General features: G+C 41.0%; 2 protein-coding genes across 4 annotated transcripts in view; one reads left to right on the forward strand and one right to left on the reverse strand.

Moving 5' to 3' along the window:
- LOC115224439 (RNA-binding motif protein, X-linked 2) overlaps window positions 1-25,316 on the reverse strand; it is a 55,117-nt gene extending 29,801 nt beyond the window's left edge. Inside the window, exon 1 of one of the 2 annotated variants that reach the window (XM_036513299.1) lies at window positions 25,202-25,316. In XM_036513299.1, the coding sequence (XP_036369192.1) occupies window positions 25,202-25,206 (5 nt within the window). In that variant the 5' untranslated portion in view covers window positions 25,207-25,316. Of the gene's footprint in view, window positions 1-24,962; window positions 25,029-25,201 lie in introns of those variants that run through there. The other variant, XM_029795341.2, reaches the window with a different exon arrangement.
- Window positions 25,229-27,797, forward strand: part of LOC115224338 (glutamate-rich protein 6-like) — a 31,732-nt gene continuing 29,163 nt past the window's right edge. For both annotated transcript variants that reach the window (XM_029795209.2, XM_036513300.1), the window contains exon 1: window positions 25,229-25,321. The gene's annotated coding sequence lies outside the window, so the exon portion shown is untranslated. The remainder of the gene's footprint in view (window positions 25,322-27,797) is intronic.

Consider the following 27,797-nt stretch of genomic DNA (forward strand, 5'->3'; position numbering starts at 1 on the left):
TTACAAACCCGAGCAACGCCGGGCGATACTGCTAGTATATTTTAAAATAGAGACAGAGGATGAGAGTACTTCTCAAAAGCCAACCAATTGTCTGTAGAGAGGGAAATGTAAAATATAGAGGTGGCGATGATGATGACATCATCATCATTTTTATTTTTATTTTCATTCTTCAGTTTCGGTAATTTGACAGCGGCAAGGATTCTGGTTTATTTTTCCGGCTTTTTTACTTAATTTTTGAGAGCGGTCAGGTTCATTTTTAGTATTCTCGTTTGTGAAAGCACTCAAGTTTATTTCAGATATTCTCATTTTAGTGATCATCTCTGGCTAATTGTTGAGAGGACGCTGGTGTTGCCTTGGCGGAGGTTTGCATTTCTGAGTGCCCTTGTTCATATTCTCTTGAATTAATCATTAATTTTCTAATAAGCAATCAAATCATAAAAATTTCAAAGCTATGAGATGATGCATGATTAATTCTACAACAATATTGTAATGCATGTGTGTGTGTGGTGTGTGTGTGTGTGTGTGAGAGAGAGAGAGAGAGTCTGTACTTGGCTAGTTTGAATATGATGTAGGTAAAATATATGAGCCACATATAATCATCATTTAACATCTGTCGTCCATGGAAAACAGATGGTAAGTGTTGATGATGAAGATGATGATGGTGTGTGTGTGTGTGTGGTGATCAAGTAAGTTTCATATGTCAAAGTGCAGAATACTCAATACAATAAATATAAATTTTATTTATATATAGAATTAAGAGACAGAACCTCCATAAAGTAATTCAATTAATAAGGAAAGATATTATCTATAATCTATATATATAAAGCTGAAGTTGTCTGTGTGTGGCAGGTTTGATAGCCTTCAACTAACACTATCTTCTCCGACATCCTGCAGCGCAAGTTGACCAAAATTGAGAGTATGATAGAAGGCTTGCTCTTCATTCCGTAGAAGATAAAATTCAAATCGGACCATGTTAACACCAAAATTTTTAAATCAAAAAGGTGCTATTTTTCTATGAAAATCCCGATTTTTTTACTGCTGTGTTCCATTTTTTGGTGTATTTCAACCAGAAAAATGTTCACTTAAAGAGAATAACAAGCTACATAATGCAAAATTTTTACTTTTCAAAAATTCCAATTCTAAAGGGTCAAAACAAACCCGAGCATTGGTTAGATGATGATCAGATTTTGGGACAGCAGTAGTCCTTCCAACCAGAATGACAACTAAATGACTACAACAAACTTACAGAACTGTACAGATTTGACAACCGGTGTTGATATGTTTATGTTCCTGTAACTTAGCAGTTTGGCAAAAGAGACCTATACCAGGCTTAAAAGAATCAATTCATAAGGAAACTTCTTTTTTTTTACTTGTTTCAGTCATTTGACTGTGGCTGTGCTGGAGCACCGCCTTTAGTCGAGCAAATTAACCACATAACTTATTTTTCGTAAGCTTAGTACTTATTCTATCGGTCTCTTTTGCCGAACCGCTAAGTTATGGGGATGTAAACACATCAGTATCGGTTGTCAAGCGATGCTGGGGTGAGAAACACAAACACACATATATATACATATACATGTATACCACGGGCTTCTTTCAGTTTCCGTCTACCAAATCCACTCACAAGGCTTTGGTCGGCCCGAGGCTACAGTAGAAGACACTTGCCCAAGGTGCTATGCAGTGGGACTGAACCTGGAACCATGTGGTTGGTAAGCAAGCTACTTACCACACAACCACTCCATGAAATTCATTCCGTATTGCAGACTTAGAACTGACAAGGCACAGCAGGGTTTCAATATCAAACAAGAATAAAAGAGTGATATTACAAAAATGGTTGCTGTTTAGCTACAAGTCATTTCTGACAGTGTACATCGATGACGAAAGGCATTTTAGCTGTAAAAATCCCTTTCCTTTTCCCAGGATTATACTGTCTAATGCATCCTTCCTTTTCTAAGGCAGTAGGTTGTGATTTGAGGGAGATATGGTTGTTATTTCGAGCAATCTGTTGTTGTGTAGCCTGAAGTCAGCATTGACTGCGTAGACAAAGAATTAAAAGGGTTCCACTCACAACCATCCCATCTTTGTATCTATGTATCTCCTCTACAGCAGTACACCTGTCTCTGACCTCATTCTCGATCTCCTTATCTCCTCAAAGACATACATCATCTCGAAAGAGTCCAGAAGCTGGCTACCTGCATGGTTCTTCATCTCAAGCATTTGTCTTATGAAGAAAGACTGAAGACACTCAACCTTTATTCTCTAGGAAAACGCCGTCGTGATCTCATTCTCGCTCACAACATCATAAGCGGAAAGTGTAACCTCTCGAAAGAGCTGTTCTTCACTCCTGCTCCAGAGCGTCAGCTACGGGGGTCACTCCGAAAAGCTCTATCTGTGACGATTTCATCTCAATCGAAGGAGAGGGGCTTTCTCCGTCCGGGTTGCAGATCCGTGGAATAAGCTGCCGGACGAGATAGTGAAGATGCCGACGACCGCTCAGTTCAAAGTCTCTCTTGACCAGAAATGGCCTGAACTCTTTGCATGAACACCCTCCCTGTACATAACTCCATGTACCCCTACATGGCCTTGCTTTTGCTTTTTGAGCCAAAAAATTAACTTAACTTAACACTCTCTCGCTCTTCCCTCTGGCTAGGTAACCAAGTATCTCCTTTACAACAACACACCTGTTCCTGTCCTTCCTTCCTTGTTACCTCTCTCTCTCTCTCTGGCTGGGTAATCATGTACATCCTCTATAGCAAGACACCTGTTTCTACCTTTTTCTCTCTCTGTCACATTCTAACCTTTCATCATCTGTCAGTGCTGGTGCCACATAAAAAGCACCCAGTACACACTGTAAAGTGGTTGGTTTTAGGAAGGGCATCCAGATGTAAAAACCATGCCAAAACTGACCTTGCCTGTGCTGGTGCTACATAAAAAGCACTCAGTCCACTCTGCAGGGTGGTTGGTGTTAGGAAGGGCATCCAGACGTAAAAACCATGCCAAAACTGACCTTGCCTGTGCTGGTGCTACATAAAAAGCACTCAGTCCACTCTGCAGGGTGGTTGGTGTTAGGAAGGGCATCCAGCTGTAAAAACAGACACAAGACTGGCTGCTCCTCTCAAACCATCCAACTCATGCCAGCATGGAAGGCGGATGTTAAAGAATAATGATGATGATGGCATTATCCAAGGTCTCTAAATTTTAAGTTGGTTGGATATGATGAGAGAAACTCGGCTGCTGTTTCTAGCAGTTCAAGCAGCATCCATGTAGAGAACCGGCTAAAAATGGTAGCTATAATTACCAAAACTGTCTGTGTAGGTTGTTATGTAGTCCTAGATTACCTTGGATTGAGGCAACCAGTAAGCAAAAATATTCAAGCCATGACTGTCCTGTCATTTTGCATTACATTCAACATTACACAAACCAACATGGGCTTCATTGTTTTTAACCCTTTCCTTACTGTATTTATTTTGAGATGCTCTGTGTTTCTTTCAATTAATCTTAAATATAACTAAGAATTTAGTAAAATAACTTAGTTACCATTAACCCTTTCGTTACCAACCTGGCTAAAACCGGCTTTGACTCTGTAGTATAAATGTCTTCTTTTCATAAGTTTGCAATTAAAATCTTCCACTAAATCTTAGTCACAATTTATGTTCTGAACACTAGCTGAATGATAACTAAGTTATTTTACTAAATTCTTTGTTATATCTAAAATTAATTGAAAGAAACACAGATCATCTCAAAATAAATATGGTAGCAAAAGGATTAAGCTAGTGTTGGGAACATAAATTGTGACTAAGTTTTGGTGGAAGATTTTAATTCAAAACTTATGGAAACAAGACATTTGTGCTACAGAGCCAGAGGCAGTTTCAGTCAGCTTGGTATCAAAAAGGCTAAGGCAGTAGGGTGTAATTTGAGGGAGATTTGACTGCTAGTTTTAGCAGGTAGGGGCTCCTTCACGAGCTGTACAAGCTTTAAAATAACTACTAGAATTCTGTGCACACTTTCAATAAACGCTTTGTACTGTCTGTCATATGTAAGAAATCATGCTGTAATAATACAATAGTCTGTGTACCCTATTAACCCTCATTGTAAAGAGGAAAAATGAAGTAGAACGGCTGGAAGAATGGGAATATAGGTCAGACTAGTGTGGTTAATATGAGCTTGAAGGTGAGGAACAGAGAGGAACAAAAGTTATAGTGTGAGGAAGTCATAATACAGATGACAAGCAGAGGTTTAGCAGGTTAGAGAATAGCTAAAGATATTGGTTTCCAAATTTGGCATAAGTCCAGCAAGTTCGGAGGTAGGGGCGGGGGGAAGTTGATTACATCAATCCCAGTCCTCAACTGGTACTTATTTCATTGAACACCCCCCCACCCCACTCCCGAAAGGGTGCAAAAGCAAAGTTGAACTTGGCAGAATTTGAACTCAGAATGTAAAGACCGACGAAATGCTGTTAAACATTTTGCCTGGTGTGCTATCAATTTTGTTGGCTCACCGCCCTTCAGAACAGCTAAAAATATCATTTTGAATTTTGGCACAAAGCCAGCAATTTTAGAGGAAGGAGTTAGTTAGCTGATACCACAGAGTTCTGTGTTGGAGTGGTACTATATTTTATTGACCCCGGAAGGATGGGAAGAAAAGTTGACTCCAGTAGAATTTCAACTCAGAAAGTAAAGAGCAGGACAAAACGTAAAACAGGATTTGGAAATTGTCTTAACAAAAGTTGTCAAAAAGTACAAATGGGTTTCTTTAATACAATACGAGATGCAAATGATTGAGAAACTTGAAAGAATTTTAAATATTTACTTCACTTTTTGGCATTTAAAACAGCCATCATCATTATCATCGTTTAACGTCTGCTTTCCATGCTGGTATGGGTTGGATGGTTTGACTGAGGACTGGCAAGCCAGGAGACTGCACCAGGCTCCAATCTGATCTGGCAAAGTTTCTACAGCTGGGTACCCTTCCTAAAGCCAACCACTCTGAGAGTGCAGTGGGTGTGTTTTATGTGCCACCAAGATGGATGCCAGTCAGGTGGCACTGGCATCAGCCACGCTCAAATGGTGCTTTTTACATACCACCCACAAGAGTGCCAGTTAGGTGGCACTGGCATTGGCCACAACTATGATTTCACTTGGTTCAAAAGGTCTTCACAAGCATGATATATTTCCTGACGACTGAAGGGTGCTTTTAAATGCGCCAGTTATGCAACATTAGCATTGGCCATGACTATGATCTCACTTGGCTTGCTGAGTCTTCTCAAGCATGGCGTATCTTCAAAGTTCTCAGTCCCTTATCATTGCCTCTCAAAGGCCCAACGTTTGAAGGTTGTGCTTCACCACCTCATCCCATGTCTTCCTAGGTTTACCTCTTCCATAGGTTCCCTCCACTGTTAGGGTGTGACACAGCTGTTCACATCCATATGCATCACATGACCATACCTGCACAGTTGTCTCTCATGCACACCACATCTGATGCTTCTCATGTCCAACTTTTCTCTCAGGGTACTTACACTTTCTCAGGTATGTACTCTGACACAGCACATCCAGCGGAGCATACTAGCTTCATTTCTTTCAAGCCTACGCATGTCATCAGCAGTCACAGCCCATGTAGCATGGCTGTTTGCACAGGCATTATACAGTCTACCTTTCATTTAAGCAAGAGGCCTCTTGTTACCAGCAGATGCAGGAGCTCTCTGAACTTTGCCCATATGCTTATTCTAGCAGCTATGCTCTGAGCATCCACCCCTGCTACTGACTTGGTCACCTAGCTAACAGAAGCTATCAACTACTTCTAGTTTCTCCCCCTGGCATGTGATGGAATCTGCTTTCTGTTCATCGTCAGTGTTTATTGCCCCTGTGCATCTGCCACACACAAAAACTATCCTCCCAGTTAACCTTCCTTTGATATTGCTGCACCTCTTATGTGTCCATAGCTTATACTGGGTACATCTTATGGAGTTTCTACCTATGCCTTTTCTACAGATTGACAAGGGCCATCTACCAGAAGTAATTTGTGATTTGTCCACCTTCCTACTTACTTAGACTTTGGTTTTGCTAGGTTGACTCTAAGGTTCTTCAATTCTACACCTTGCTTCCACACCTGAAACTTCTCTAGTTCTGGTAGTGACTCAGCTATTAAAGCAAGGTCATCAGCATAGACCTCCCGGGGGAAGCCTGTCTTGAATTCCTCTATTATTGCCTGGAGGACTATGATGAACAAGAGGGGACTGAGGACTGATCCTTGGTGAACCCCTACTTCTACCCAGAATTCTTCGCTTTAGTCATTGCCAACCCTCACCTTTCTGACAGCATCCCTGTACATGGCATGTACAGCTTTCACCAACCACTCATCTATCTTTAGTTTCCATATTGACCACCAGGGATCAGGGGACCCTGTCAAAGGCTTTCAGGCTTTCTCTATGTCAACAAAAGTCAAGTACAGAGGTTTATCTTTGGCTAGGAATTTCTCCTGCAGCTGTCTTACCAGAAATATAGCATCAGCAGTGCTTCTCCCTGGCACAAACCCAAACTACATCTCATCTAAACTAACTCTCTCCCTAATTAGTTGGACAATAACCCTCTCCGTGACTTTCAGTGCCTGATCCAGCAATCTGATACTTCTGTAATTATTTCTAATACATCACTTTTACCTTTGTAGCAGCTGACTATGTTGCTGCTACACCAGTCATTGGGTATGACCTGATTAACTAGACTATAGCCTACACCACCAGATAATTTAAGCATCTCAGCAGTGATCCCTGATGGGCCAAGGTCTTTCTGTGTCTTCATACCCTTAATTGCTTTATCTACCAAAGTACTGTCAATTCGAATAGCTGGTCCCTCTGCTGGGTTGACATTTGGCAGACTCTCTTTCTCTCATTCATTCTCTTCATTTAGCAATCTTTCATAGTGGCATCTCCAAGCCTTCCTCTTTGCAGCCTCATTAAATGCAAGTGCGCCATCATCCATGCAAACACATTTCTCTCCTGATATCGCAATTTTCTCTCACACACACACTCTTGCAATTCAAAACCCTTCAAGTCTCTGGTCCTCACAATGCAAAGCATTGGCAAATTTTCTCTTATCCACTTCCCCTCTGGCTAAGTAAACCTGTTTCCTAGCTTCCTTTCAGTCAATCTCATACAGTTTCCTGCTACCACTACATTTCCAGTCCTTCTATCCCTGTTTCTTATTTCTTTACTGCCCACAAGGGGCTACACAGAGAGGTGACAAACGGATTAAGTCGATTACATTGACCCCAGTGTGTAACTGGTACTTAATTTATCGATCCCGAAAGGATGAAAGGCAAAGTTGACCTTGGCGAAATTTGAACTCAGAACGTAGTGGCCAGTACACTCTGTAAAGAGCTTGGCATTAGGAAGGGCATCCAGTCACAAAAACCATGCCAAAACAGACAAATGGAGCCTGGCCAGCTGCCCAACTTCTGTCAAACCGTCCAACCTGTGCCAGCATGGAGAATGGAAGTATGATGACGATGATGATAAATCCTGACGTATGTGTGTGTATAGAGTATCATCATCATCGTTTAACGTCCGCTTTCCATGCTAGCATGGGTTGGACAATTTTGACTGAGGGCTAGCGAACCAGATGGCTGCACCAGGCTCCAATCGTGATCTGACAGAGTTTCTACAGCTGGATGCCCTTCCTAAAACCAGCCACTCCGAGAGTCTAGTGGGTGCTTTTTACGTGTTACCGGCACGGGGGCCAGTCAGGAGGTATTGGCAATGACCTCGCTCGAATCTTTTTACACATGCCACCGGCACAGGTGCCAGTAAGGTAACGTTGGTAACGATCACACTCAAACAGTGCCCTTTTTACGTGCCACCGGCACAGAAGCCAGTTGGCTGCTCTGGCAACGATCACGCTTGGATGGTGCTCTTGGCACCCTACTAGCACGGGCACAAGTGCCTGTAAGGCGACGCTGGTAACGATCATACTTGAATGGTGCCCTTTTTTGTGCCACTGGCACGGAAGTATGTTTCTAGAATTAAGTAACTTGCGCATTATTGATTAAGAACAAGAAGTAGATTTACCTTTAAACAAACACTTGCATTTTAATACTATTACACCTTATCAGAATACTTGGTTATCAGATAACATTACTGTATTCCTATTGGACAACGATCTCAAGCTGCTGGTTTCTGATTGGATAACATCATCAGAATACTGGGTTCCTGGTAGGTATTGAGAGAGTTCTCACTAGTGTCAGACACTGATATAAAATGAGTTACGTTGGGCCTTTGAGAAGCAATGATAAGGGACTGAGAACTTTGAAGATACGCCATCTTTGAATGTTGGGCCTCGTGGAGGCGATGACAAGTGACTGAAACCATGGCAATACGCTTGTCAAGCTAAGTGAAACCGTAGTCATGGCTGTTGCCAGTGTTATGTAAACGGCACACATACCAGTGGCACATAGAAGCACCCATTACACTCTTGGAGTGGTTGGCATCAGGAAGGGCTGTAGAAACCATGCTAAATCAGACTAATATTCAATTGAACCAAATTCGATGACTGGCACCCGTGGCAGTGGAGTGCTAACAGCTCCATCCGAGCAGGATCGCTGTCAGGCTTCCGTGCCGGTGGCACGTAAAAAGCACCATTTGAACATGATCGTTACTGGCACTTGTGCCGGTGGTACGTGAACAAAACATTTGTCCGAGGTTGTTGCCAGTGCCGCTAGACTGACTCCTGTGCGGGTGGCATGTAAAGAACACCATTTGAGCGAGGCCATTGCCAGTAATGCCAGACTGGCCCTCGTGCTGGTGGCATATAAAAGCATCTACTACATTCGCGGAGTGGTTGGCGTTAGGAAGGGCATCCAGCTGTAGAAACTCTGCCAGATCAGATTGGAGCCTGGTGCAGCCATCTGGTTCGCCAGCCCTCAGTCAAATTGTCCAACCCATGCCAGCATGGAAAGCAGACGTTAAACGATGATGAACCTGTTACAGCTCTCTGACTTACCAGTTCCAGTCAAACTGTCTAACCCATGCCAGCATGGGAAGTGGACATTGAATGATGATGATGATAAAAAAATTCTGACATGCTATAGTTACCTGACTACCGAGTTCCAAGCCTTTCTTTTTCATTACAATGTTTATATTATCTAGTTACATGACACTCCACAGCAACAGTTTTCGCACAAAGACAGAATTAGAATTTGAATATATCCTAGCCATTAACATCTAACCCAACCATTCTACCTCTTTTATGTTCAAACAGACCAGATCTAACTTCTCACACATACTCTACAATGTCATTGTAAGAAAAATTAACAATCACATCACTGAAATCTTGAAGTTAAGAGACAATGCATGATTAATTCAAAATGGTGCTCGTGGCATGTAAAAAGCACTCAGGCCTCTTCGATGACATTACTGGACTTTTGGGTATATACATTATCCGAAAGTTGTATTCCTATTGGACAACTATCTCAAGCTGCTGGTTTCTGATTGGATAACATCATCAGAATACTGGGTTCCTGGTAGGTATTGTGAGAGTTCTCACTAGTGTCAGACACTGATACAAAATGAGTTACGTTGGGCCTTTGGGAGGCAATGATAAGGGACTGAGAACTTTGAAGATACGCCATGAAGATACTTGTGCTCTGTAAAGTGGTTAGCATTAAGAAGGGCATCCAGTCATAAAAACCATGTCAAAACAGACCTTGCTGATGCCATGTAAAAAGCACTTAGGACACTCTGTAAGGTGGCTGACATTATGAAGAGCATCCAGCTGTAAAAACCATGCCAAAACAGGCAGTGAAGCCTATTGCAGTCTTCTGGCTTGCCAGCTCCTGTCAACCCGTCCAACCCATGCCAGCATGGAAAAAACAGACGTTGAATGATGATGAATGTGAATGAATAATCATTACGTTTGATATTACTTCGAATGCTAAAAGACTGAGTAGAAAATAAAAATTGGAGTTTCAGAAAGTAGTGGCACTCCATGTTTATTAAAAAAGAACCCAATAAATAAAATTCATTTCCCTCTCCACCACAACCCTACTCAGTTTGTATTTAGTTGCTTTTGTAATTTCTTTGCACCAAGCTGAGTGGCTGTGTGATAAGTGTCTTGCCGACCAACCACATGGTTCCGGGTTCAGTCCCACTGTGTGGCATCTTGGGCAGGTGTCTTCAACTATAGCCTCGGGCCGACCAAAGCCTTGTGAGTGGATTTGGTAGACGGAAACTGAAAGAAGCCCGTCGTATATATGTGTGTGTGTGTCTGTGTTTGTCCCCCTAGCATTGCTTGACAACCGATGTTGGTGTGTTCATGTCCCCGTTACTTAGCGGTTCGGCAAAAGAGACCGATAGAATAAGTACTGGGCTTACAAAAGAATAAGTCCCGGGGTCGAGTTGCTCGACTAAAGGCGGTGCTCCAGCATGGCCGCAGTCAAATGACTGAAACAAGTAAAAGAGTAAGAGTAAGCTTATCTCTCTCGTGGTAGGTCTCAGTGCAGCTCATACTCATATATATAAATGCACAACTAACCTCATTTCTTCAAATACTGTTATTCCTTCCTACCCACCCAATTTTATGACATTATGCCAATCACCCGTAATTTCCTTTACTAAATCATCACAGTCATAAACCCTTTAGCATTCAGATTATTCTGTCAAATGTAATGTCTATTCACATTGTTTTGAATGAATCATGCATTATCTTGTAGCTTTCGGGGATTCAATGATGTGATTGTTTATTTTGAAGATGTCACTGTAGGATAGGGGTGAGAGGACGGATCTGGTGGGCTTCAACTTAAAACAGGCAAACCACTCGTTAAGGTTGTCTCTACAGAGATTCTATAGAAATAAAAGCCAGCACTGATTTTTGTTACGTTTCATATCTGAGATGTCAGATGTAAACAAACAATGAGATTGAAGATAAAAAGAAGGATAATAGGTATATATGCCATATTTTGGGAGTTTCTGCTTCTTCATCAGCACCCATCTAACCCTTTAATCATCCTTGAACACATTGCTTAACCCTTTAGTGTTCAGATTACTCTGTTAAATGCAATATTTTTTTACTCAAATTGTTTTGAATTAATCATACATTTTGTTATAGCTTTTGAGGTTTCAATGATGTGATTGTTTATTTTTAGAATGTCAATGTAGGTTAGGTGTGAGAGGCCAGATATCGCCAGTTTGAATATAAAACATGTGGAATATTTGGGCCAGAAATGGCCGGTTTAAACACTAAAGGGTTAAATAGCCACTAAATACAGCAGTGTAATGTTATTGGATATACCAATTTTACATATTAAATACATTCCTGGAAGCTGGTATATAAATACTGTGTCCCTACAGGTCATTAAAATAGGGAGACTACTGGGGCTGGATGCTGCTGAGAACCCCTTCGGTCATGACTGACCATGGGATTGCACCTAGAAAGTTACCCCCTCCCAGGCACAAGTCCGGGCAAGGTTGTTTATGGAAGACCAGCAGTTGCCCGTGCATACCAGCCTCCCCTCTCCATGCCACCAGTGTTATCCAAGGGAAAGGCAAAGGGGCCGATACAGCTTGGCCCCTGTAACGTCGCAAGTCATTTCTAAACTGGAGCAACGTGAAATAAAGTGTCTTGCTCAAGAAAACAACATGCAGCCCGGTCCGAGATTCGAACTCACAACCTCACGATCGTAAGCTCGACGCTCTAACCACTGAGCCATGGGGCTGGATATGGCTGGTTTAAATGCCAAAGGGTTAACAACTGTTTGGTGTATATTTCATTTTCAGAGCAATTCTTTAACTCCTTCAGTGGTTTCGGTCATCTGGCAAATATCATTCACATGACAGTCATACAATGGATTTGAACCGAGAACCCCACTGTGTAAAGTGAACTTCTTAACCAAACACACCTGCATTCATCAGCATCAACTTTATTTTGACAACTGCTTTCCCATGCTTGCTTGGGTTGAAGGGAGTTTACTGAGGCAGATTTTCTGCAGCTGGATACTCTTCCAGTCACCAACCTTCACCTATTTCTAATCACGCTAATATATACCCCACAGCCAGACACGTTCTTGCAGAACATGGATACGAACAACACTGCTTGTATGAAATGACACTCATTTACAATTATGTGATATAAAGACAAGGAGACACAAACATACACTTCTACATATATGATTTTCTCCCCTCCATACACACACAAGCATGTATCTGACTCATGCATTGTTCGCTTTCCAGACATTTGTACATTACTGCATGTACTCTATACGCACTTTCTGACAAGTTGTGGTGCACCTGAGCACTGTATACAATAATTTCATTATTATTATTATTCATCCGAATCGTGGTTGATGCCAGCGCCGCCTCGACTGGCTTCCGTGCCGGTGGCACGTAAAAAGCACCATCCGAATTGTGGCCAATGCCAGTGCCGCCTTGACTGGCTTCCGTTCCGGTGGCACGTAAAATGCACCAATCCGACCATGGCCGTTGCCAGCCTCGCCTGGCACCTGTGCAGGTGGCACGTAAAAAGCACCCACTACACTCACGGAGTGGTTGGCGTTAGGAAGGGCATCCAGCTGTAGAAACACTGCCAGATAAGACTGGAGCCTGGTGCAGCCTCCTGGCTTCCCAGATCCCCAGTCGAACCGTCCAACCCATGCTAGCATGGAGAACGGACGTTAAACGATGATGATGATGATTATTATTATTCTGGGCTTCTTACAGTTTCTCTTTACTGAAAGTTTCACCCACAAGGCACAGTCAACGTGGGGCTATAGTAGAAGACACTTGCCCAAGGTGTCACGCAGTGAGACTGAACAGAAAACTGTGGTTCAGGGGTAAACTTCTTAACAACACAGCCACCCATATATTATATTACAGAGAGAGAATATACAAAGAATTTTCATCCATTGATGTAATGTAATAAGTATATAGGCGCAGGAGTGGCTGTGTGGTAAGTAGCTTGCTAACCAACCGCATGGTTCCGGGTTCAGTCCCACGCGTGGCATCTTGGGCAAGTGTCTTCTACTATAGCCCCGGGCCGACCAATGCCTTGTGAGTGGATTTGGTAGACGGAAACTGAAAGAAGCCTGTCATATATATGTATATATATATATATATATATATATATATATATATATATATATGTATGTATGTGTGTGTATGTGTTTGTGTGTCTGTGTTTGTCTCCCTAGCATTGCTTGACAACTGATGCTGGTGTGTTTACGTCCCCGTCACTTAGCGGTTCGGCAAAAGAGACCGATAGAATAAGTACTGGGCTTACAAAGAATAAGTCCCGGGGGTCGATTTGCTCGACTAAAGGCGGTGCTCCAGCATGGCTGCAGTCAAATGACTGAAACAAGTAAAAGAGTAAAAGAGAGAGAGAATATACTACGAGTGCTCAGTTGAGTTTACCACTAAAGCTTTGGCTTGAACTACGACTGAAAAGTGTGGTGTTAAGACTGCCTTTCAAAGGCAGCTAGAAGTGGTTTCTCCTAAGTGGGCAGATATAGATGGAAATTAAAAATGGAAGCGCAAAACATTTGGCATCATTCAAAAATATATACAATGGGGCTTGCCTATCATTTGGATCTGGGATCTCTCACGCCTAAATGAAAATCATACTCCTAAGACTAACATATCCACATGTCATATCTTTGAAGCCCCACATCTATTATATAAATTCCCATTGTGAATCCTATGTTCACCTGGATCAGTAGTTCTCAACTGGAGTTCAGATGGCCCTTGAAGTTCTGTATAAGAGTTTGGAGGGTCCACACAACAAAACAGTGAATTGGGGATCCACAATAATATTGTAAGGGACCCTGAAGAAAGTTTGCTTTCAATGTATGTATTGAAAAGTAGTACAAGAAACAACTAGGTTTCCTTCTCGAACATTTTACAAAGTTCAACCTAAACAAGTGAATGTGTGAATAACAAAATAAGAATTTTGAAAGAAGTTTCTATAAAACTAATTTTTAAACATCGAATAGTCACGAGGGCCCACCAGAATAAAATAGTAATCAAAGGGGTCCATAGATAAAAAAAAAATATAGTTGAGAACCCCTGACCTAGATTGTGAAAATATTTAAATTAGTAAAAGTAAAACATTCAATCATGTAGTGAGAAACAGGGTACCGTATCATATGGTACCCTGACCATGATATGGAAGAAAGCCACCCGACCAAAAAAACAAAGACTAAACCCATCAAAGAAAAAGTGTTCATCTATTTAATAATTTTGTCCCATTTGATAGTGGGGTCTTGGTTTGGGAGTTTCAGGGTTTTTGAGTGCTATTGTCCCCTGCTTCACTCTGAACCGGAGTAGTAGCAATTGTGAGGGCGTAACCACTTGAGCCAGGGCTTGTCAAATCCGGGGATGCACTACTGTAAATACGAAGTATTTCGATAAAACAAATCTTATTGAGCCAATGGTGAATCTCACAAGATGCTGAGCATTTGAGCAAACAGCAAACTGTTAATGGCAAGGATCAACCAGTCCAGCTAGCAAACAACTGCAATCATCTGTAGTAAGGGTGTGGGCAGATGAGATATTTCAGCTAGTGAAAGAGCAAGCCAAAGGTTCATGCCACACTGCTTGATTGGGACATCTGGCCTGGAGGAGCAGTGAGCCCTATCAGATCTCAAATCTGCCTGAAAACCACACCTTAACCATCTAATCCTTTAGCAGTCTACTCTAACAGTCATTTGACTGTGGCCATGCTGGAGCACTGCCTCGAATGTTTTCAGTTGATCAAATCAACCCCAGGATTTAAAAAAAAGTACTTATTCTATCGTTCAGCTAGTGTTAGGAACATAAATTGGGACTAAGGTTTGGTGGAAGATTCTAATTCAAAACTTATGAAAACAAGACATTTGTACCTCAGAGACAGAGCCGGTTTCAGCTGGGTTGGTAACGAAAGAGTTAAATCACCTATTAGAAACCAAAATTCTCAGCCTAGTATAAACGAAAACCATTTGACAATGTAATATAATACCATCCAACCATGAAGCATAGTTTAAACCCATTCAACCACGAAGTGGAGAACAATATCATCCAATCATATCTTACATTTTTTACTTGTTTCAGTCATTCAACAGTGGCTATGCTGGGGCATCACCTTGTAGGGTTTTAGCTGAACAAACCATCATCATCATTGTTTAATGTCTGTCTCATTCCCTCAATACTTATTCTATTGGTCTCTTATGCTGAGCTGCTAAGTTACAGGGAAGTAAACAAGCCAAACAGTAGTGGAGGATAAACACACACAGACACACACAATGAGCTTCTTTCAGTTTCCATTCACCAAATCCACTCGGTTGGTCTGTGACTTAGAAAACACTTGCCCAAGGTGCCACACAGTTGAATTGAACCCAAAACCAAGTGGTTCGGAAGCAAACTTCTTACCACACAGCCATGCCTGAGCCTATAAATACCACATCAAGGTTCCAGTATAGAATAATACCATTTAACCATGTAGCAGACACGATACTACCCAGCCACAGAGAATACTATTCAACAACATAGTACAGACCTAAACAATCCAACCATAGTCATCATGATCATCATCAACATCATTTAATGTTTGCTGTCCATGCTGGCATGGGCTGGATGATTTGACAACTGCTTTGGCATGGTTTCTATGGCTGTATGCTCTTCCTAACACCAACCACTTTACAGAATGTACCGGGTACATTTTTTTGCAATATGCAAAAACCAAAGGGACTAAAGGCACCCCCTATCACTGGAGGAAGGATGTAATGACTCTCGGTACAGTGATGAGAGAAACAGGTCTATAGTAGAGCTGGCAGAAACGTTAGCACGCCGGGCAAAATGTGTAGCCGTATTTCATCTGCCGCTACATTCTGAGTTCAAATTCCGCCGAGGTCGACTTTGCCTTTCATCCTTTCGGGGTCGATAAATTAAGTACCAGTTACGCACTGGGGTTCAATGTAATCGACTTAATCAGTTTGTCTGTCCTTGTTTGTCCTCTCTGTGTTTAGCCCCTTGTGGGTAGTAAAGAAATAGGTTTATAGTAGAATAAGATGAGGATGTGGGAGTAAAGGTAGACACAATTGGTGGAAGGGATTAGTGAGACGGGGATGGACAATGGTGAGGGTGATGAGGTGGATTATGTAAGGGGAATCCAGGGCTATTTCACATAAAGGTACAGATGGAAGGTGTGTATGGAGGAAGAGATGATGACATCTCTCAGACATGACGGCAAAGGACTGAGATACCTGGCGCCAAGGAGACTCATCCTCCACAGCAGATGCACTTAGGCCACAACCCCTGGTGAAGATAGGCCTGCTAGAGTTTTGTATTAGTGCCATGTAGAAAGCACTTGTTGCTGGTGCAGTGTCTCATTAAAAGCACCCAGAACACATTGGCATTAGGAAGGGCATCCAGCCATGGAAACCCAGCCAAATCAGACTAGAACCTGGTCCAGCCCTCCAGCTTGCTAAGCTCTGGTCCAACCGTCCAACCCATGCCAGCATGGAAAAACTGATGTTAAAGGATGACGATGATGATGATCGAGAGTCACCAAAGGTAGAAGTATGGAAGGTCTCGGGATTAGACCTGAAGGGGAGAGATGAGAGGGTGTTGATAATGCAGAGAAACTGTAGGGAGAGGACAGCAAGAAAAAGGCAGAAGGGAGAGAGAGAGAGAGAGTGTGGTGGCTGGCATGTGAGAAAGTGTCACAGGTTGTGACAAGAGACATAAACAATGACAGGCAGAAAGTGCTTATTAACCCTTTAGCATTCAGCTTACTCAGTCAAATGAAATGCTTATTTATTCACATTGTTTTGAATTAATCACGCTTTATCTCATAGCTTCATGGTTTCGATGATGTGATTATTCATTTTAGAATGAGATTACAGGGTAGGTTTGAGAGGCTAGGTCTGCTTGGTTTGAACATTAAACAGGTTGGATATGGCCAGTTTAAATGCTAAAGGATTGAAGTAAAGAGATGCATGAAGATGGGGGAGGCCTAGTAAAGGAAAGTGGATGTAGTGATTGGAGGTGGTATAAGGGTGAATATTCATAAGTGGTGGAGAGATAAGATATGGAGGGGTATGAGAGATAGTGAGAATATACACTCCACCCAACTTTGCACAACCAGTTATCTCCCCCACCCATTAGAACCACCCCCTTTTAAAGAGCCATCCTTTGTTTTCAGTATTGTCCTTTCCCAATTTATTCTCCATTGATTATCATGTTGTATATCTCCAGTTATCTCTCCCTCTCCTTGGAGCTACACTTTAGGCCGGCTTCACCCCATCATTAACCCTTTAGGGTTCAGATTATTCTGTCAAATGTGATGTTTGTTTATTTAAAATGGTTTGAATTAATCATGCATTATCTTGTAGTTTAGAGATTTCAATGATGTGATTTTTTTAGTTTTAGAATGACATGGTAGGGCTGAGGTGAGAGGCGAGATCTGGTCAGTTTCAATATAAAACAGGTTAAATATTTTGGCCAGATATGGCCGGTTTGAATGCTAAAGGGTTAAATCCTCTCTTTTACTCCCTAACATTCTCATACCACATCTGCTGTCAACGCCCCACCCCATGCACTATAGTCATCCTTGCATGCTTCTAACATCCATCACTATCACTGTACACTTTACTCTCTTTCTCGCCCATACCCACTCTCACTTTGCACACCATCTCCCTATTTTGATCTACATACAGGTTTATTATATTGCTGCTCCCTACCTTTCCTGCACTACCACTTATCAATCCCAACTTCCTGGATCCACCATCCCATACTGATATTTACCTATTTCTTTACTACCCACAAGGGGCTAAACACAGAGAGGATAAACAAATGGATTAAGTCGATTATATCAACCCCAGTGCGTAACTGGTACTAAATTTATCGACCCCGAAAGGATGAAAGGCAAAGTTGGCACACAGAAGTGACAAACGGATTACGTCGATTATATCAACCCCAGTGCGTAACTGGTACTAAATTTATTGACCCCGAAAGGATGAAAGGCAAAGTTGGCACACAGAGGTGACAAACGGATTAAGTCGATTACATTGACCCCAGTGCGTAACTGGTACTTAATTTATTGACCCCGAAAGGATGAAGGGCAAAGTCGACCTTGGCGGAATTTGAACTTAGAAAGTAGCGGCAGACGAAATACCGCTAAGCATTTCGCCCGGCGTGCTAAGGATTCTGCCTGCTCGCGGCCTTTCTGTCCCATACTGATATTTACCATTGAACACATTACCATTCACCTTAACACCCATATAACCATCTGTTACTTTCTTCGAATGAACTTATCCACCTACCCTCCCTGATTTTTTTTGCATTCTCTCATACTCACCTTGTATTTTTACAGTAAATTCTGACACCTTGTTGTCTTTCCTGCAACTCTGACCCACCCTTAATACAGGATAGCTATGTATCTCCTCTACAGCAAGACACTTGTGCCTGTCCCATTACACTTTAGCTTTTCAATTCATGGCATAAAGCCACCTCCCTCTTCATTGCAACCCCACTCAGTTGTTGGTGGTGGTGGGGACTTTGTCTTGCGAGCTTCTTGACATAGGCGTAGGAGTGGCTGTGTGCTAAGTAACTTGCTTACGAACCATATGGGTCTGGGTTTAGTCCCACTGCATGGCACCTTGGGCAAGTGTCTTCTACTATAGCCTCGGGCCAACCAAAGCCTTGTGAGTGGATTTGGTAAGTGGAAACTGAAAGAAGCCCGTCATATATATGTGTGTGTATATATATATATTCAAGATTAATCAGCCGAAATTGCTAGGATGATCCGGTTCTCGACTGAAGATTGAAGGCTTCGAATGTCCTGTCCGTGTTTTTTGTATCATCTTCTAAATGTTTTACATTCTTGCCCCAGTTTGTATTTTTCTACATATATATATATATATATATGTTAGAAGTATTGGGGGTGATGTATAGATTTAATACACATCAAAGAAAAAAGGTGTTCAGAATATTTATTTACATACCACATATTATTTATTCATATTAGCACTTTCAACTGCTCCTGTAAAGTGCTAATATGAAGAAATAATATGTGATATGTAAATAAATATAAATTTTTACAACCATCCAGCATTCTGAACACCTTTTTTCTTTCATATATATATGTATGTGTTTGTCCCCTCAACATCGCTTGACAACCGATGCTGGTGTGTTTACGTCCCCGTAACTTAGCGGTTCGGCATAAGAGACTGATAGAATAAGTACTAGGCTTACAAAGAATAAGTCCTGGGGTTGATTTGCTCTCGACTAAAGGTGGTGCTCCAGCATGGCCACAGTCAAATGACTGAAACAAGTAATAGAGTAACCTCACCGGTGCCAGTGCTATGAAAAGCAAGCACCCAGTATAGCCCCCAATGTGATTGGCATTAGGAAAGGCATCCAATCAAACCAAAACAGACGCTGAAGTTTGATGTAGTCCTCAAGCTCTTTGGATCTTGTGAAACCATCCAACCCATGCCAGCATGGAAGACAGATGTTAAATGATGATGATGATAAGCTTCCTACAGTTTCAGTCCACAAAGCATTGGTTAGCCCAGGAGCTGTAACAGAAGACACTTGCCTGAGGTAGTGTAGTGGGATTGAACCTGAAACTACATGGTCATGAAATGAACTTCTTAACCACACAGCTATGCCCAATTCACTAAATATAGATCAATGAAATAAGAGTTAGGCAGATTACTAAGTTTGATAAATATCAACTAAAAAGCGTTCAAAGCAATGCCTCAGTATGGCAGAGGCCAATGATTAAGACCAGCAATAAAAAATCTCCTTTTTTTTTTGTAACAGTATCTATATGTCATGATTTAATATGTAATCATTGTCCACCCTGCTGGGTGGTTGGTGTTAGGAAGGGCATCCAGCTGTAAAAACCTGTGCCAATACAAACACAGAAGTCTGGTGCAGGCTCCTGTCAAACCCTCCAACCCATGCCAGCATGGAAGGCGGGTTTTAAATGATGATGATGCAAGAAGGCATTTTGGAATGACATTCTCAGTATCCCTTCTAGTTTTTGTTAAAACCCAACCCGTGATTTGTCCGTTGTCCTTCATTGCTATTCCATTCCCGGAACACACATTTAATTCATAGTTCCACACAACCCTGCAGTTCCTTTCTCCCAGACTGGTGAAATTAATGCGGCTCATGTTGAGTTGCAACATCTGCAAGCCAGTGTCCACAGGAAAAAACACGGGCAGAGCTTATCCATATGACACTGCCACCAACCCCAACTCAGAGCTGGCAAATCAACAGAGGAAGCTGTATGTGGTTGTTCAACCTGATGAAAAGAGAAATAGCAACCAAATTACCCTCAAATCACACATGACTATCTACCATCTTGAGAAAAGGAAGGATACATTGTACAGTTTAGCTCTAGATATATAAAAAGACAGATCTTTTCGGTTTGAATGGTAGTTTTTTCTAGCGGTGTCATATGAAATTGTCACCCATAATTATGACCCTAGTATTGATCTATTGCATTTCAATCTCTTTTAGGGTTAGGGGTGGGGGAAGGGTATCTTTTTTTCTTCACAAATGTAAATAAACCCAATCTGTTTCTTAAACGAGGGACATATTCATATGGCACAGAATGCTTTTTAACTCAATAACCACCGGACTGAAGATGCTCATGGATGAGCGAGTGAGGTTGATGGTGTTTAATTCTTCCCTTTAAACAAAGTTACTACATAAGTCATCTTTGAAGGCCATGTCCCACCATTGCAGAGCCCAGTAAAAAAATACTTCTGTCTTTGTAACAGTAACTGCTACGTGTCATGATTTTAATGATATTTAACCAGGTGTGGCTGCGTGGTAAGAAGCCTGCTTCCTAACCACATGGTCCCAGATTCAGTTCCATTGCATGGCACCTTGAGTAAGTGTCTTCTATTATCGACTCAGGCTGGCTGAAGCCTTGTGAGTGGATTTGGTAGATGGAAACCGAAAGAAGCCCATCATATATATATCTAGATGTGTCTTTGTATTTGTCCCTCCACCACCGCTTGACAACCAGTGTTAGTGTGTTTGCGTTGCCGTAACTTGGCAGTTCGGGGAAAAAGAGGCTGACAGGATAAGTACCAGGCTTAAAAAATAAGTCCTGGGGTCGATTTATTCGACTAAAAATTCAAGGTGATGCCCCAGCACAGTTACAGTCTAATGACTGAAACAAGTAAAAGATAAAAAGATCCCAACGAAAGAAGGCATTTTGAACTGATGTTTTCAGTACCTTTTCTAGTTTTTGCTGAAATCCACCTAGTCCCCCATTGCTATTCCAACCGCATGGTTCCGGGTTCAGTCCCACTGCGTGACACCTTGGGCAAGTGTCTTCTACTATAGCCTTGGGCCGACCAAAGCCTTGTAAGTGGATTTGGTAGACGGAAACTGAAAGAAGCCCGTCATATATATGTGTGTGTATATATATATATATATATGCGCGTGTGTGTTTGTCCCCCTAGCATTGCTTGACAACTGATGCTGGTGCATTTATGTCCCCGTCACTTAGCGGTTCGGCAAAAGAGACCGATAGAATAAGTACTGGGCTTACATAAGAATAAGTCCCGGGGATTAATGGCGGTGCTCCAGCATGGCCGCAGTCAAATGACTGAAACAAGTAAAAGAGTAAAAGAGAGTAAAGAGTAAGTCCCTTCATTCGTCATTTTGTCATATGAAATATCCCATGTAGCAAAGAAACGCTACAGTAGTGACAAAGTGAATATCATCAGCATTGAAGGACTGAACTCACTACATGACATGTATTGAAAGCTGCTTCTCCTGTTTGTTAACCTATACATATATATTTACAGTAGCCAGTCTTGAATATGTTCCGGTGGCACGTAAAAAGCACCCACTACACTCACGGAGTGGCTGGCGTTAGGAAGGGCATCCAGCTGTAAAAACTCTGCCAGATCAAGATTGGAGCCTGGTGCAGCCATCTGGTTTGCCAGCCCTCGGTCAAAATCGTCCAACCCATGCTAACATGGAAAGTGGACGTATGATGATGACGACGATGACTATACTGCTGAGAGGAGGAATTAATATGTATACTGTTTATATTAGTCGGGTCCGTGGCCGTTTGCCAGCAGCCTCGTCTGGCACCTGTGCGGGTGGCACATAAAAAGCACCCACTACACTCACGGAGTGGTTGGCGTTAGGAAGAACATCCAGCTGTAGAAACACTGCCAGATCAGACTGGGCCTGGTGCAGCCTTCTGGCTTCCCTGACCCCAGTTGAACCGTTCAACCCATACTAGCACGGAAAGCGGACGCTAAATGAAAAAAAAATGAACTGATGTCTTCATCTTGGATGTTATTTTCACTCCATTTTGGCTGTTGTATGCTCCAGCCTCCATCAGGTGTCTTGTACTGAACTTGGTTGTTGTACTGGAATAATTTCAGACCCAACCCTTTACAGTGAGCAGAATGAGAACAGTGTACCCTGTTGATCAAATAAAGGGTTAAGTTCAAAATTCCAATACAACAACCGGGTCCCACCCAAGACGCCTGAAGGCTGGAGGGTACAACAACCGAAACAGAGTAAAGGTAACTAACAATCAAGTTGAGGACACCAGTCCGACTAATATAAACAGTAAACTTGATTATGGTATTTAGCACCAAATCAGCTCTGTTCAAGCAGATCAAAGGCTTTCCAGCCATGACCACTTTGTCTTGATTTCGGGATTAGTGCATCTACGACTAAATCATCCAATATTTCTTTTCCTTTTCTAATGTAGTAGGGTGTGATTCAAAAGAGTTTCTGGCTGCTATATCCAGCAGGATAAGCGACCACAGTGGCTCTCCTCAGCTTGCTTCTCTTGTTTTAGTTCACTTATCTGTAAAAAAAAGACCTTCTGCCCAAAAAAGCTTTGTCTTTGTCACAGTTTTTTAAAAACAAATATCAAATTCCGCTCCCTGACTCTGATTTTTGAGGGAGGATAACAAAAATTTAAATGTTATTCTAGGTTTCCAGTTGTTTAAAATGTTCTCAAGTCGACAGTATCAAATTGATATCATCCGCTAATTTTTCTTGGCCTTTCCATTACTCCCTTTTTCTTTTTTTTTTAAAAAAGGATAAACTTTAGAATTTAGTTTGCTGAGGAGGCTTTCAAGATATTTTGGTTGATTGTTGCTATACATTGGTTCCAAGCCAAACTTGATTGAGCAAATCTCTGATACAGGTGATTCCAGACATGATCACACCATCTTTTTGCACATTGGGGTGCAACATTTTTTTTTTCCTTTCTATTTTTTAAACATGTAGCGTGTGATTTGAAGTAAATTTAACTGCTGTTTCTAACATATTGAGTGACTGCATAAAAGATCCTCCGCTTGGCACGTTTAGTTTTTCAGTTATTTCATTCCGTATAATCTCCGATTGAGCAGATCTGATTCAAAGCGCTCCAGCCACGAACATCCCATCTATTTGGTAATATCAGGGACTACTTCGTCTAATGTACCGTTCCTTTGACTGATGGTGGTAATGATTTGAGGGGAATTTACTTGCTATTTCTAGTAGGTCAAGTGACAGCGTCGAAGCTCCCAAGATAATGCCCGCTGTCAGATAATAAACAATTTTCAAATTCTCTGGTCGTTGATTTTTTTCTTCTTTTTATTTTAAATTTAAACTGTGCAATATAGTTAATAAACAATATTATTTATCCCATATTATTATTCTCACGTTTAAGTCGTTTATTTCTTTGAAGGTCTTTCGGTTTCAAGTTTTGCTTTGGTGACGCCAGTTTATCATTTTATATGAAAGTAATACGAACTGAAAACTTCGGTCAAATCCACATATCAAAAGAATCAGATCATATATCTCTGATCGTTTCAAGGTAGTTGATATTTTTTTCCTCTCCTCTTCGATGACTACAAATCTATATTTTTCTTCTTTATTATTAAAGTACGATATTTCACATTTGTTTTAAAATAAAATCGTATTTCTTTTTCTATATGTATAAATATTTTCTTGAAATAGTAGAATGCAATACAAAATATTTTCTCATCTATTGTTTCAAATTAAGACTGAGTAATTAATAAAAATAAACTTTAAAATTTGTGTAAGTACATATATATATATATATATATATTGTTTTTTTTCCAAACGTAATTGTCCATCTCATTTCTTTTTGATTCACACGAGGAAAATGATGCTTAGATATATTTATATATTTTTGCTTTAAAAAAAACCCGACAGGACAATTACCTATATTTATATTTATGCATATACGTGTGTATTTGTGTGTATATATATATAAATATATATATATATTTCAATGACATTTTCTTCGTCAGCATTTAGTAACGAAGTAGAAAAACAATATTTTTGTTTTTCTCCAGGTTTTCCATCACTTTTCGACACAAGTGTGTGTATATATATATATTATTATTATATATATATATGCATGTATGTATAATTCACACATATACACACATATATGCGTATGTATAATGTGTGTATGTTGGACAGCAGAGAGAGAGAGAGAGAGATTGGCGTTTTAAAAGGTCGCTTCAACTATTCAAACATGAAACAAAATATCCGAGTAGTTTTAGAACATTTTTTTTTTTCGTAATATATATATTTCTTCGCTTTGTCTTAATTTTTTTTTCGCATTCGAACAAATTAAGGTTATGGAAAATATTTCAAATTTTGTAAAAAAAAAAAAAAAAAAAAAAAGAGCTTTTTATGGATTTGGACGACGGAGATTTCGAAGTGAATATCGCAAAGAGTCGAGACTGAATGTTTTAATCCTAGTCGTTCCTTCCCATGTGCCGCTTCTTGATTGTCGGTGTTAAAAGTGCTGAGAGCGGTCGGGAGGCTTAGCGAATATCAAGACTAACACAGCTTTCACGTTAGAAGAGAGAGGGAAGTAAAATGAAATCTCAGCGAAACTCGTTAAGAATGCTAAATCAAATAATAAATGGCTCGTTCGTGGCTACGACAATGAGAAAATAATATAATAAACATTTTGTAAGAAACTCACGTTAACGGATTCATCGTTTGGCCGCCATTTGCTAACAACAACTTCCCGACTTCCGGAACAAGAATAACAAAAACTTTTTTTTTTTTTTTTTTCCAACATTTCAAACATAAATCGTATAATAATACTTTTTTAGTAAACACATTCAATACGATTAAACGAAAAAAAATCAACCCTGTAAGTCATATTAATATTCTAACAAACAAACGCAAAATTTTGAATGAAAGCAATGTCGTAATAACCTCATCTGGTTTTACGGTAAGCATCACCGTTACCCATGGCAGCAAGAAATACAATAATGGACAGGCACCACTTGTACGACAAGCATTGAATTTAATCCTGAGTAGTGTAGTAATTTAGCGGTAAGTAACCTCACATATCACGCGGAAAACTGGCGTTTGATTCCCTGCCAAGGAGGTGTCTGAAGCATTGAGTCAACCAAGGAGCCTTTACGATATCTTATTGTCCATTCTACTATATTTCATTCAAGTTTTGGATGGCATTAGGACTATATAAAATCGACTTACTACTTGACTGCTAACTTTATTTTGCCGACTACCAGAAGGATAGAGTGACGTAACAAAACAGCAGGTATTGTCTTCAACGCTCTCATGCTTCTGGTAGTACCTCGCCTGTTCTTGATCCGCTAGTAATAGCAACTGAATCTCCCTAAAATTACACAATACTGTCTTTAAAGTGAAAAAAAAGGTAAAATACAACGTACCTACACAACTGTGCCCCAGATCAACTCTCATCAACTGAATCTCCCTAAAATTACACAATACTGTCTTTAAAATGAAAAAAAGAGGGTAAAAATACAACATACCTACACAAGTGTACCCCAGATCAACTCTCATCCAGCATAACTTATCATTAAAGGCTTTCCAACTGTGACCATCCCGTCTTGTGTGGTGTATGTTTTGGACATTCCTAGCCATATACACCACATTACTACTCCTTATTCTAATAATCCTGACATCAAAGTTCCCTCTTTTAATCTCCCTCTTTTAATCTCCCTCTTTTAATCTCCTCTTTGGTCACCTGAGCAAAAGTACATGCCCTAGGTTATCTTTTATCTCTTGCTTGATTCAGTCATTAGACTGTGGCCAAGATGGAGCACTGCCTTGAAGGATTTCAACCCGATTGAACTGACCCCAGTACCTATCGTTTAGTCAAGCCTGGTACTTGTTCTATTGGTCTCTGTTGCTGAACAGATAAACTACGGGTTCATAAACAAACCAACACCTGTTGTCAAGTCGTGGTGGGAGACAAACACTGACACAAAGACTCACACACACTCACATATTTATATAAATATATACACGATGGGCTTCTTTTAGTTTGATAATAATAATAATAATAAATAATAATAATAATAATAATAATAATAATAATAAAATTATTGTATACAGTGCTCAGGTGCACCACAACTTGTCAGAGTATATGCAGTAATGTACAAATGTCTGGAAAGCGAACAATGTATGAGTCAGATACATGCTTGTGTGTGTATGGAGGGGAGAAAATCAAGTGTAGTGTTGGCGATTCTCAGGAAGCATGGAAGTTTTGAAGGATGCAGTGCTCCGACAACTAACAACTGATGCCGGCAGTGTGTTCCATGCTTCAACAACTCTTAGCGTGAAAAAATGTTTCCAAAAGTCATGGGAGCTGTGCTGTTTTCTGACTTTGTAAACATGTCTACGGGTGTTAGACAGGTGGAGTTTGAAAAGGTGCTCAAAGTTATTGTTAGTAAGATGGTTAATAATTTTATGGGTGTCTGTCAAGTCAGCTGCCAGACGTCGGAGTGTCAATGTGTCCATGCCCAGGGAAGTAAGGCGTTCATGTGTCCATGCCCAGGGAAGTAAGGCGTTCAGGGTATGTCTATCAAATTCACTTACGAGGCTTTGGTTGGCTCAAGGCTATATTAGAAGACACTTGCATATGGTGGCACACATGGGGACTGAACCTGGAACCATGTGGTTGGGAAGCAAGCTTCTTACCACACAGCCACACCTATATTGTAAAACAGTTTGAGTACTCTCAGCACTTTATTATTTCTCACATTCTCTTCTGGCCTTGCTACAGGCTCTGCTTTTTCCACCTCCATATGTTCCTTGTTTTACATATCTTAGCTCTATCTCTGACTACTCTCTGCTTTGCCCAGTGTACAAGGCACCACCCTTTCTGTACTGATGCTACAATAAAAAAACTTTGGTAACTCACACTCCCTCCAAAAAATGGGTGAGCGAGCCAGTCTCTCTGGTGTCGGTACCTCTAAGTATGCTCAGTACATCCTGTAAAGAGGTTGGCAAATTTGAGCAGAAAATGCATAGGTTTATGACGTCCCTTTATTCACTTCTCTAATGTTGGTGGTATGAAAAATACATCCAGTAGACTCTGCAAAATGGCTGGCAATAGAAAAGGTATCCTTGTCGTCGTTGTCATCATCATCATTGTTTAATGTCAGTTTTCCATGCTGGCATGGGTTGAACGGTTTTGATGGAAGCTGACCAGACTCCAGTTGTCTGTTGTGGCATGGTTTCCACAGCTGGATGCTCTTCCTAACTCCAACCACTTTACAGAGTGTGCCAGCTGTTTTCTATGTGCCACCAGCATGGGTACATTTCGTGTGGCACTGGCACCTGAAAAGGACAAGCCTTTTGGATGGATGACAGCGATTTTACTTAGCTTGACGTGTCCAGCCATAGAAATCAAATCTAAGCACCTGTGCTGATGGTACCTCTGTGCCGGTGGCACGTAAAAAGCACCATCCATACGTGGTCGATGCCAGCCTCATCTGGCACCTGTGCCGGTGGCACGTTAAAAGCACCCACTACACTC

This window comes from Octopus sinensis, linkage group LG25 (genome assembly GCF_006345805.1).
Source record: "Octopus sinensis linkage group LG25, ASM634580v1, whole genome shotgun sequence".
NCBI classification, from domain to species: domain Eukaryota; kingdom Metazoa; phylum Mollusca; class Cephalopoda; order Octopoda; family Octopodidae; genus Octopus; species Octopus sinensis.